The sequence below is a fragment of the Rhipicephalus microplus genome, unplaced genomic scaffold (genome assembly GCF_043290135.1).
Source record: "Rhipicephalus microplus isolate Deutch F79 unplaced genomic scaffold, USDA_Rmic scaffold_12, whole genome shotgun sequence".
Lineage (NCBI taxonomy): Eukaryota > Metazoa > Arthropoda > Arachnida > Ixodida > Ixodidae > Rhipicephalus > Rhipicephalus microplus.
This window is the reverse complement of record NW_027464585.1, coordinates 30,641,693-30,654,439: the sequence shown is the minus strand read 5'-3', so window position 1 is coordinate 30,654,439 and position 12,747 is coordinate 30,641,693. Positions and strand designations below refer to the sequence as shown.

The window sequence follows — 12,747 nt, the reverse complement described above, 5'->3', positions numbered from 1 at the left end:
TGGTAGAAGGAAAGGAAAAAGGCACTATCTTCTGCAGCCTTTGCCCCTTGAGGCAGCACGGCTCTCCACCTTGAGGGGGGGGGGGGGTCTCTCAGGCGCCGATGCCACGCGGCCCCCTTTTCCCTTTCCGCCACGTAGCCCTTCTTCTTTCAAGGACGCGTGCGAAGAGAGCAAAAAAAAAAAAAAAAACTGCCGTGGAATGTTGGTTTTCTCTGAAATCCCGATCTACTTTTTTCTGAGTGGAAATGCTCCTCCTTTCTCGTCACGTGCTGGCCATGCTGCGACTGCGTAGCGGAGAGCGGGAGGCTCTGCTACGCAGCAGTCGTTGTTGTCGTCGTTTCTAGAAAGTGTCGGATGCTGGAGAATGCTGAAGCTGAAGTAGAAATGCTTTGCAAGCTGCGTGCGAAATTGATTGACTCACTGCAACGTAAACGTGAGCAGACGCACATCACCAATTACTCCAATTATAATGGATGTCCTGTGATTTGTGAATAAATGCAAGTCTTCTTGAACTTCACCCTCGCGTGTTAGCTCAATGCACATGCGCCACTGCATGGAGAGCCCTCCATTTATTTAGCTTTCATTAATTCGAACTTCTTTTAATTCGAACAAATTTTCGGGCCCCTTCGAGTTCGAAATATTGAGATTCGACTGTACTACACCGTGTTACTGTTCCCACATGTATCTGTGTTTTTTCCGTTTTTGCTTTAGATACAGGCAAAGAGCACTCGCAACTAATGTTTCATTAGTATGTCAAACACTACAATAGTTGTGTATACCAAAAATAATATTTTAACGTGAGAGCGTTAAAAAGCTCGTTTCACAGAAATTCTGACGTCGGCGTCACCATGAGTGACATTGGCTGTGAGTGAAAAACCATCATCTTGAGTGTGACTGAAAAATGCAGAAATATGCAAATAAAATGATGCAGCTTTTGCTGGTCCAGGCGAGGTTTAAACCAGACTGTCTGTGTGGCGAACAGGTGTTCTACCATGTGGCCCCGCATCTGCCTGAAAATGCAGTTAAAATAAATTCCTGTGCTTGGAAATGCAGGGAAAATAATTTTCACGCTATACAAACCCACACGTCCTGTATACAGGCTTCACAATACAATATGTAATATCAGATCAATATTGCGTGGCACAAGCGTGTGTTTCCATCAGACATTGAAACAAGTGATCATCATAACCACTTTGTGTTTTAAATCCAGCCACAAGAGGCGTACATCTTACTGTTCCCTTAAGATCACCAAGTGGCCAAACCGCATAGCAAGTTGTAAAACATTTCACACGCATAATTGCTCACTGTTTAAAGCATGCTACCCATTACACAGAATTCAGCCATATGCCAAAGCTTTACTGACACTTTATGAATGACAATATTGTAATCCACAATTTAAAATTCTTGAGTAACATCATACAATGAGAAGCATGCACTAAGTGGCGTATGGACTATATCAAGTTTTACCCTTTTTATTTTTGCTGTATGTGTCATTTCGTGAATACTTGAAAAACGTTCTTTATGAACCTTTTAAGAGAAAAATATATGTGTGACCACTACATCAGTAAACATGGCATTTGTCATGAAAATATAGCTTTTCTCAATATTTATTTCTGTGAGTAGAAAGATGTTCCTTGTATTGAAAAGTGTTGTAGCGAGAATCAAGTGTTGTCCCTGCCTATGATACATAGTTTGGGTGCTGGAGAAATCTCACCAGACTGAGATGGAACTCGCCAGAGACATGATCTTGTGTGCATTCCATCATAAAATATTCGTCCTCGTTTATTGTGACTGGTTTATGCTTGCACGTGCGTCCCCTGTTTGCAATGTTTATACAATACTCAAGCAATCGCATGTAGAAAAAATTGGGAAGGCACTATTCACCGCATGGAGTCGACACGGTATGGCTGCGCCAGTTGCACCACAATGGCCCCGTTGCCTAGCTGGTGGCAGGTGTAGCCCGAGTCCCAGTCGTACTTTGAGGTGTCACCGTTGATGAGCGCATTGCGGCTGCGGCTCACCCCTTCCACCACGTACGCCGAGCGTGCCACGGTGGCCACATTCTCATGGGGCACCACCAGGCCCTCCTCGAGCTCAGGAAGGGGCTCCTCCTCATCCTCTTCCGAGGCTATGTGCCTGCACTCCAGCGAGACCGCGTGGAAGACACGATTCACCGTGTTGTGAGTCCCCTGCACGACAGCACTGTCAATGAGGGATTGCTGTGCCAAGAGAACAGTTTGTCAGTTTGTACATACTGCAAACCCAATAAAAGGTTATCGCAGAAACGTGGTACAACACTGCAAAATACAAACATGAAGTGCAAACAATACAAGTCCCCTCCCTCACAAAATACAGCCAAACTCACAACAATCCCAAATATACATTGGTTGTAATGACCATGATTCAGAGCACTTATAATTTTCCCATGCTATTCATTGAAACTGCATCCACATAGAACAAACATTTTTGAAAGCGCCTTAATTTTACAATAAACTACCTTATGATGTACTTAGGATATTAGTAAGAGTGACAGTTTTTTAAGAGTGAGAGTTTTAAACGAAGAGTGAGAGTGAGTGTTTTAAACGAAGAAATAGTTAAAAGAAACAAGGTCTGGGGTGCGGCCCCAGTGGTGACCAGCTATTTACAAAATCTATTTACAAAAATAATGACTAATAGAATTAAGGTGACGTTAGAGTTGAACCAAAGAAAGGACTAAGCAGGATTTTGCACAAGCTACTCCACAATAAACCATATTCATACTATCAATAAGGTAATAGAGGAATGCGCAAAATGCAATAACCCCTATACGTGGCCTTCATAGATTATCAGAAGGCATTTGACTCAGTCGAGACATCAGCAGTAATGCAGGCACTACCGAACCAGGGCATCGAAGGACCCTAGATAAACATACTGGAAGAAATCTACAATGGATCCACAATCTCCATAGTTCTCCATAAACAAAGCTACGGAATCCCAATACAGAGAAGTGTAAGGCAGGGAAACACAATCCCTCTACTGGTATTCATTGTATGTTTACAGGAGGTTTTCAGGACCCTAAATTGGGAGGAGTTAGGGATAAGAGTTATGTGGTGCAGGGGTTGAGCTGGGCCGCGACGCCGACGAAGACGAAGAACGAACAGCCGCAGCATGCCGACGCTGACAGCGGCAGCCACCCATGCCTTCGGCGCAGCGCGCCGATTGAAGAACGTCCGCCTCCAAGAACAGCAAGTCACCAACTGATTTATTTACACATATATACATATAGTACATGACATTGCCACATGAGGCACCAAATGATATTCGAAACAGAAACTAACTAAAAACGAAACAGCAGGACAGAAGTTAGTGGAGAGTATCTTAGTAACCTGCGATTCGCTGATGACATTGCCTTGTAGAGTAACTCAAGGGATGAATTATAGCTCATGAGTACTGAACTAAACGCGGAAAGCAAAAAAGTAGGTCTGAAAATTAATATGCAGAAAACTAAAGTAATGCGCAACAGCCTCGCCAGAAAACAGCACTTTGCGATAGGAGGAGAGATGCTGGAAGTTGTAAAACAATATGTCTACTTAGGACAGGTAGTAACCGCGGAGCCGAACTATGAGAGTGAAATAAGCAGGAAAATAACAATGAGGTAGATTACATTCCAGCATTCGGAAATCATGCATGGTAATCTGCCACTAACCCTCAATAGCAAGGTATATAATAGCTGCATCTTGCTAGTATTTACCTACGGAGCAGAAACCTGGAGGCTTACATAGAAGGTTTAGTTTAAAATTAAGGGCGACGCAGCGAGCGCTGGAAAAGAAAATGATAGGAGTAACCTTAAGAGCAGTTTTTCAGGGAACAAACAAGGGATAAGAATATCCTAGTTGAAATCAAGAAGAAGAAATGGACATGGGCAGGGCACGTAGCATGGGGGCAAGATAACCGCTGGTCATTAAGGGTAACTGGATGAATTCCCTGAGAAGGCAAACACACGAAGGGGAGACAGTAAGTTAAATAGGCCAACGAGATTAAATAGTTCGCAGGTATAATGTGGCAACGGAAAGCACAAGTCCGGGTTGATTGGTGGATCCTAAGAGAGGCCTTTGCCCTGCTGTGGGCGTAGTCGGGCTGATGATGAAGAGTGACACCTAAGCACTTGTATAGCGATTCCGCATAGAGTGGTAATGAGCCAAGCCTGTATGTAAAGGAAAGGGGAGCTTTTCAGCGAGAGAAACAAAGATGTACGGTTTTATCAAAATTACGCTTCATATTCCATGTGTTACACCATTTGGAAATGTCCACAAGAGCAAAGTTAAGGTGGTGCTGATCGTTAGCTGAAGTAATTTCATAAAACAGCACGCAATCATCTGCAAACAATCTAATTTGAATACTAGGCTCAGCGACAGTAAATATATTGTTAACATACAGCAAATACAACAATGGTCCTAATACACTCTTTTAAGGAACTACGAAGCCAACAGAAAAATAGCCAGACTGCCACTCGTTGACTGCAAAAGACTTGAATCGATTGGTCAAATAACTCCTAATTAGGGGTGTGCAAATATTCAAAAGTTTCGAATATTCGTTGAATATTGCCTTTTTAACATTCATATTCCATTTATTAGCACATGTTCGAAAATTTCGAAGATTCGAACTAACTCAAATATTCGTTTGCACATGTCACTGTGAACAACTTAAGATTTTGGGAATTTGCGATAAAAGCCTCAGTAGATCATGCAGTTATTACTACGACTTCGGCGAGCGAGTGCGGTGATGCCTGCATGAAAATTCATGGGAGCTTGACGACAGCTACCGACGAATCCAGCGGCACGTCATCGCGAGAAACCTACCAACGATAACCATCTCAATCAATCTACCGTATATACTCGCGTAATGAATGCACTCGCATAATAAACGCACCCCCAGCTTCAGTCGCCAAAATTTAGATTTTTTATTTTCCCCTTGTAATAAACGCACCCCCTACATTCGTCTGCCGCAATCTCGCTAACCGCCATCTTGCGCCTCCTTGCCCCTCGGGCCTCTGTTATGCCGACCCTGTTATTATTATGCCGACCCTTCTCAGCCATATACCGGCTTGCTCCCTTGTCCTTTTGCCCGCTGCTGCACGCCCTATAGTTTTTCTTTATATTTGTGCACGACACAAACCTTGTTTTCGTTTGTTTTTATTATCTATATATCACAGCGGGGTTCACGAACGGTGTGAGTGCAGAGACAGCATAGCTGACAAGCACACAGCGAGCGAAGATCACGAAACTGTCCGCGCCAACCGACGGTCGCTCCCTGCAAATACAAAACTTTAGGACCCAACCACAACCACACAATTTTCTAACTACAATGACAGCATTTGCTGTCACTAGGCTGTCGCGAAGGGCCATTGATCACCATCGCGTATCACGTTTCGAAAAATTGCTTGTCGCCCAGAAAAGATCGCGACTACTTCCGCAATGTGATCCCCAATTCTCGCTTCGGCTGCATGCCAGGCGGCCGCTGTATTTCGTTGTTAGTCTTGTTATCGATAGTTTTTTTTGTTGCTTTGGTGTTAGCTTGCTGCAATGTTGTTTGCTTGCTACCATGTCAATGGCATCGTCGCGGTCGTCATGCAAGGTTGCCACAAAGTAGGCAAAGTGCGTCGTGGCATGGTAGCGCACGCTTCTAGGCACCCCTCGAGATCACAGCAAATACTATTGTTGCGCTTAAACAATTGCAAGAAAAGATAGCCGCAAAACGCTTTTATGGCTTGCATGGGCAGTGCAGGGACAGCTTGCAGAAGATAGCGCCTTCAACCACCGAAGATGAGTGAAGTGCTGCAAAGAAACTGAGCGACCTAACTTTTTTTTTTGCATTACTGCAGAGTTTATTGGAATAGTAATTATATAGAAAGTCTCGGCCGGTTTTTGCTGTTGGCGTCACCTCCATGCCCCGTATATGTAGACTTGCAATTCCCACGCGTACTTATTTTCCATGCGTATTTCGCCTCGTGGATGGGGGGGTTGGTGCTTGTGCACACGCGCTTATCCTTCGATGGGGAGAATCCCGCGCCTTGGCCTGTGCAAGCCAGCAGAACTTCTGCCAGACAAACCTACCAGATTGGATTTAGTGTCCGGGCGCACAAAGATCACTTCGCTCACTGGGCAGGCCCCGTTTGCGGAAAGAGAGCGCTTTTCAAATACAGCGAAGTAACAACTGGGAGACTCATTAATGTGCTCTCATATCTGTACCTGTGATTACGTTTTTTGCACTGTTTTTGTTTAAAACAGTGCGTTAAGCCTTGAGCTGTAAACGTTGTTAGTTAGCTCTCGTCCTGTGCATGTTGTTTTCGTGCGTCAGTGCGTGAGCAGCGCGCTGCACGTTTCGATCTGCTAGCCGTTTCAGCATTACATTCCAAGTTGTTGCTATCGCATTCATTCCTTCGCCCTTGCGATGAAACTCTGACTTTTTTGCTCATACCAAAAAAGATTTCATAAAATTTCTGCCACATAATAAATGCACCCCCCAACTTTGCTCTGATTTTTCGAAAAAAAATGGACGTTAATTATGCGGGTAAATACGGTAAACAAGGTACTGCCGGCCCGGCTTAGCGGCTCAGCGCTGTTACGGGTCATGTAAGTGTACCGACCCTGCCGTCCGCTGCCACACTCATGTGCGCAGGACTGCAAGCGCGTATCACTCATGGAAACGAAGACAAATCATCGCCGCCGCATTGGCTCGACAAAATAGTCTTCACACCTTTGCTCGGTCCTGTGTTGAGTGAGCACAAAAAAGAAAAAAAATCTCTACGTAAGGGCAAAGGCACGCGTGTACGTTACAGGGCGCGACGCTGATGAAGTGAGCTTAGTAGGCAATGCACTGCACACAACTAGCTTGGGGCGCACTCAACTTGACGTACGATGGTAATGTGTTTCATGTATAGCCTCGCCACTTTTCGCTAATGGATCGCCATACGCACACATGTGATGATGAGTGGTTTTTAATAGCGCAAGGGCCAATTGATGGCCAAAGAGCGCCATTTCAAAAGACTGAATATATGAACAATGATATGATGCGTGGCTGTAAAGGGGCCTTAAAAGTCCTCGCGCTAACGCGGGTAAAAACATGGAAGTAATAAAATCATGCCTGTGGCATGAGATATGTGTACTGAAAGTGGATGGCAAAATGTCATGATAATAAAACCATGTCGAAGATGTAGTCACCGCAGCCACGACCACGGTACAGAGGTCGTGCTACGGATAACCTCGAAATATGGGGTGAAAGCTATCAACATCTTTTAAAAACATGAAAAGTGATTGCAGTTTAAAAAGCGGATCCCTCCAATGAGCATCCCAGGGTGTAGTGGGAGCTGCTGTCGGTAGGGCAATAAAAAGTATTTCTTTCTTAGAGCATCTAGCTCACTGCACTGGACGAGAATGTTGAGAACCGTAAGTGGTTCTCCACATCTCTCACAATATAGTGGATTGCCGGTAGATAGAAGATATGAGCATGTAGAGTGTGTATGTCCTGTTCTAAGCCTTGTTAGTGCTATTTATACGTGTCGTGATTTTGATAGTGGCGGCCAATAACCTAGTTGCGGCTTAATAGCATGCAGTTTATTATCTTTGTGTCTATCCCACGTGCTCTGCCAATACCCCCTGAGCTTTCGTTTTAGAAAATGTTTTAAGTTAAGTGCAGGGATTGGTATGGATGCATTGGAAGTAGTGACATTGGCGCAAGCAGCCAGATTGTCGGCCAAAACGTTCCCTTGTATTTCACGGTGCCCTGGAACCCAGCAGACAACGACATGCTGTTTTGATGTGTACAGTGTGCACAGAAGTGAGTAAAGTGACACCAGCACGAGGTTCTTGTGTTTTTTAGGAGTTTTCAGGGCTTTGACCACACATAGAAAATCTGTGTATATTACCGCCTTTTGTAATTTTATCTGTTTAATGTGTTTCACGACCGCCAGTACTGCGTATTCTCCTGTCGAAATGCTTGCATCGGGATGAAGAACGCCGGCCTCGGAAAAGGATTGGCCTACCGCTGCATATGAAACAGAAGTGTTGGACTTTGACGCATCGGTAAAGAACTCAGGGTGTGTATTTATATTGTATTTCTAGGAAGTATGTATGTATGGTACAAGTGGTGCGTGCTTTGTGACTTCAATGAGAGAGACATCACAGTCTATAAGCTGCTATTGCCACGGTGACAGATATGCTGCAGGAGCCATCAAACTGTGTTCGAGAAGAGGCACACCTGTTTCTTCGGCCAGGCCCCTTACACGGAGCGAGTAGGGCTGCCTAAACGAAGGACAGTTCTCAAACAAGCCAGAACAAGACAGATCATCAATTGTGAAATGAGAGGGGCATTTCTTGTCTGCCTCCCCCTTCAAAAAGTACAAAAAGGACAGGTAACATCTTTGTAGGTGGAGCGACCATTCATTCGACTTCACTTCTCCATGGGTCTGCTTCGAAAAGCACGCGTAGAGAGGCGAATGCCTAGATGGTGGACAGGGTCGAGAATCTTCAGGCTGATGGTGTTGCCGACTGATAGATTATAGCACCGCAATGTAGGCATGTGCGTACGAGGCTTTTATATAAATTCATCAGACATTTCCTGTCACTACCCCAAGTAGTGCATGACAACACTTTCAAAATATGCATTGTTTTTAAGCACTTGTCTTTTAAATACTTGATGTGTGTGATGAAGGTTCGATTAGTGTAATATTAGTCCAAGAAACTTGTGTTCCGCCTTCACTGACAGAGGTTGACCATGCAGGTCAATGTCAGGGTCAGGATGGAGGCCTCTCTTTAGGCTAAACACGACGCAAGTGCTCTTTTGCGCGTTGAGTATAAAACCATTTTCATCTGCCCATCGTAATACCTTGTTCAACCCGAGTCGAACTTGACGTTGGCACACTGAGATGCTGCACGATTTGAAACCAATCTGTACATTATCGACATATAGCAATAAAAAATATTACGTGGAACAGACAGGTGCAAGGAATTCATTTTAACTATGAAAAGTGTGCAGCTCAACACCCCTCCTTGTGGCACTCCTGCTTCTTGAACAATTATTCGAGATAAGACAGTGCCAACTCGAACACGGAATGTTCGGTTGGACAAGTAGCTTTTGATGATTGACAGTATTCTATTTGGCACACCTAAACTTGACAGGTCTCGCAATATGACATAGCGCCCTGTAGTGTCATATGCCTTTTCCATATCGAGGAACACAGAAATAAAAAATTGCTTATGAACAAAAGCTTCGCGAATTTGTGCCTCGATACGAACAAGGTGGTCGGTGGTGGACCGAGCCTCTCGAAACCCACACTGGCATGGGTCAAGTAGATCATTAGTTTCAAGGAAATGCATCAGGCGCCTGTTTATCATTCTCTCAAATACCTTGCAAAGACAGCTGGTTAACGCTATTTGCCTGTAGTTGGAAACTGAGGCCGGGTCCTTGCCTTGTTTTAAAATTGGGATAACGACAGCTTCCTTCCAGGCTGAGGGTAGCTTGCCGGAAGACCATATCTCATTATACAGGGAGAGGAGAGCTTTTTGGGTTTCAGTAGGCCAATGTTTCAACATTTCATATGCCACACGGTCAGGGCCTGGGGCAGATTTATGGCAGCAGGTAAGTGAGGCATGTAGTTCAGCCAAACAGAAAGGTTCATTGTATGCCTCATGTGTTGTGTGCTTGTGCTCTGATCTTTGTTTTTCTATTCTGGTTTTGTATCGTCGGAACGCTTCACTATAGTGTGATGAGCTGGAGACCTGTTCGAAGAGCCCTCCGAGAGTGTTAGCCAGGTCTTCCAAACTCTCTCCTTGTGTGTTCACTAGAGGAAGTGAATGTGCTTTTCCTCCTGCCACCTTACCAACCATGTTCCAGACTCTCGACTCATCTGTGTATGAGTTAATGCCTGATAAAAATTTGTGCCAACTTTCCCTTCTCGCCTGTCGGCGCATCCTCCTTCCTTGCGACTTGATGTTGTTAAAGTTTACAAGATTCTCAGCTGTAGGGGAGTCTTTAAGCAACCACCATGCCTTATTTTGTTTTTTCCGCGCATCACGACACTCATTATTCTACCATGGGACTCGTCGTTTGCCCGACGGTCCACATGTTTGGGGAATACATTTCGCTGCTGAATCAATTAAGAAAGCTGTAAAATAGCTCACAGCATCCTCTATGCTTAACGCTGCCATGTCAGTCCAAGTTAGTAAAGTCCTTTTTTGAAATTTTTACAAATCCGCTTTGTTGGTGAGCCATTTGGGAATCTGTGCAGAACATGTATTTGTAATTGATGTGCTGATAATAATAGGAAAATGGTCACTCCCGTATGGATTGTTACTGACTTCCCATTTAAGTAGAGGCAGGAGTGATGGGGATGTTATGCTGAGGTCTATAGTTGAGTACGTATTTTTAGCGATGTTAACATGAGTCTTGTCCGCTTGCAGTTTTTGCTTTTTCTGGTTCAATTGAACAGATGGTCGCAGACTTATACGCATGACCCCCAATGGTGTCTTCATTGTTCTCCCCATGAGCAACTCGCATGGCGCATGGCCTGTTATTTCATGAGGCGTGGAGGGGTAGTGGAATAGTACTCTGGCCACTTGTGTCCTGAATTCACCCAGTTTACTTTTCTTCTTTGATAGCTCATACTACCCGCTCTGCAGCCCCGTTGGAAGCAGAGCAATATAGAGGCACCAGCATGCGACGAATTTTATATCTGTTCAGGAAGTCAGCGTACTGGCTGCTGGTGAATGCTGGTTCATTGTCTGACCCAATGATGTCTGGCAGCCTATGTTGAGAAAAGATGGTCCTGAAGACAGAGATTATGGCCTCTGTAGATGTCGACGGAACAGGGTGAACTTCTACGCGTTACAAAAAAGTATCCACCATCACGAGGAAGTAGTGTACCATGAATGGCCCTCCAAAATCAACATGAATCCTGGACCAGGGCTTGTCAGGAAATGGCCATGGCATAATTCGTATCCTTTGGGCAGACTTCTGATGTGCTTGGCAAACAGGGCAGTTCTGCACCTGGTTCGTCACATCGTCGATTCCAGGCCACCCCACGAGACCTGGCCATCATCTTGGATTTCTCAATACCAGGGTGACCGACGTGCATCAGCTTAAGATCTTGGGATTGCAGAGACTTGGGAACAGTGACACGGACTCCCCACAAGAGCCACCCTTCATGCAGACTCAATTCATTAGTCCACGTAGTATAAAGCCCCCAGTCTCCACCTACCGGAATGGGACTCCCGGTCAGGACAGCCTCAGCCACTTGTGACAGCATGGGATCTTTTACCATAGCACATCTAATGACTGCAGGTGACAGGACATCAGGGTACGCTGGTTCTAACATGAAGACATTGGCAGGCGTAGTGTCATGAACCTTAGTTGCAGGAAGAGGTAGCCGACTGAGTCCATCAGATTGGCCTAGCTTACTGCCTGGCTTGTAGACTAGCTTGAATTAATAGCTTGATAGTGTGACTGCCCACCTGAGTACTCTTGGTGATGCCTGACTTAACACCCCTAGTCTTGAACCAAAATGTCCTAGCAATGACTGGTGGTCTGTTACAGCAGTGAACTGCCTTCCTCACAGGTACTGATGAAATTTGCGGACACCAAAAACCAAAGCAAGGCCTTCCTTATCAGCCTGACTGTAGTTTTGCTCAGCAGCAGGCATAGTGCGTGAAGCAAAAGCTACAGGTCTTTCGGTTCCATCTGCTTTTGTCTGGGCCAAAGCTGCACCCACATCATACGGTGATGCATCGCAACTGAGTATAAGTGGTTTCTTCGAACAGTAGTGGGCCAGGACAGGTGCGTTTGACAAGAGCCTTTTACTTGTGATGAATGCTTTTTGTTGCTCTTTTCCCCAGCTCCAGCTTTCCCCTTCACGAAGCAGCTGATGGAATGGACGCAGTCTGGTTGAGATGTTTGGCAAGAACCATCTGTAGAAATGAAGCAGGCCAAGATAGCTTTGAAGATCCTTCACACTCTGTGGCTCTGGTGCACTGGCAATGGCGACAACCTTCTTGGGGTCAGGCTTTTGACCTTGCTTGCATATGATGTGGCCCAAGTATTCCACTTCAGGAGTGAAGAAAATGCACTTCTCCAGCTTCAACCTAAGGCCCACTTCCCAAAGTTTTTGCAAGACAATCATCAGATTTGCCAAGTGGTCTGGTCAATGATGCCTGTAGCAACAATGTCATCAAAGTACACAGCTGCTTTCAGCACACCACGAAGCAGATTTTCTATTTAACGCTGAAAGATAGCAGGTGCGGCAGAAACTCCAAATGGTAAATGTGTATATTGGAAAAGACCCATGTGTGTATTAATGGTCACATATTCCCTGCTTTCTGCATCCAGAGGTGTCTGCTGGTAGGCGTGAAACGAGAGAGGTAGAAGTTACACACGTGCTTGTTTGTCTTATCACACGTGCTCCGCGTGCGCTTCTTGCTCACTAGCTGTTAGTGTTGAGGTGTTCTCTGGTGGCGTGTGGTCACGATGGCGGGCTGTGGCACGAAGCGAAAAGCGCTGGACATTGCTACCAAGCAAGCCATTTTAACAGACCTCTCTCAAGGCGTGCAAAACTACGAGTTGGTTAAGGGGGGGACGCGGGGATCAAATCGCGAAATTCTCGCAAAAAAACGAATTTTGGATAAGGGCAGATTTGGATTCTGCATCACCATTTCTATCATATCTAAAAATATTTCCGCCGAAAACGATCTCAAAGTAAGCTTAAAAAATGTTTTTCTG

At 45.1% G+C, this 12,747-nt stretch overlaps 1 protein-coding gene across 2 annotated transcripts in view; it reads right to left on the bottom strand.

Annotated features, from left to right (window-relative positions):
* The window catches only part of LOC119166717 (BTB/POZ domain-containing protein 9), a 160,784-nt gene that overhangs the window by 69,668 nt on the left and 78,369 nt on the right, over window positions 1-12,747 (bottom strand). For both annotated transcript variants that reach the window (XM_075882438.1, XM_037418043.2), the window contains one exon: window positions 1,885-2,189. In XM_075882438.1, the coding sequence (XP_075738553.1) occupies window positions 1,885-2,189 (305 nt within the window). The remainder of the gene's footprint in view (window positions 1-1,884; window positions 2,190-12,747) is intronic.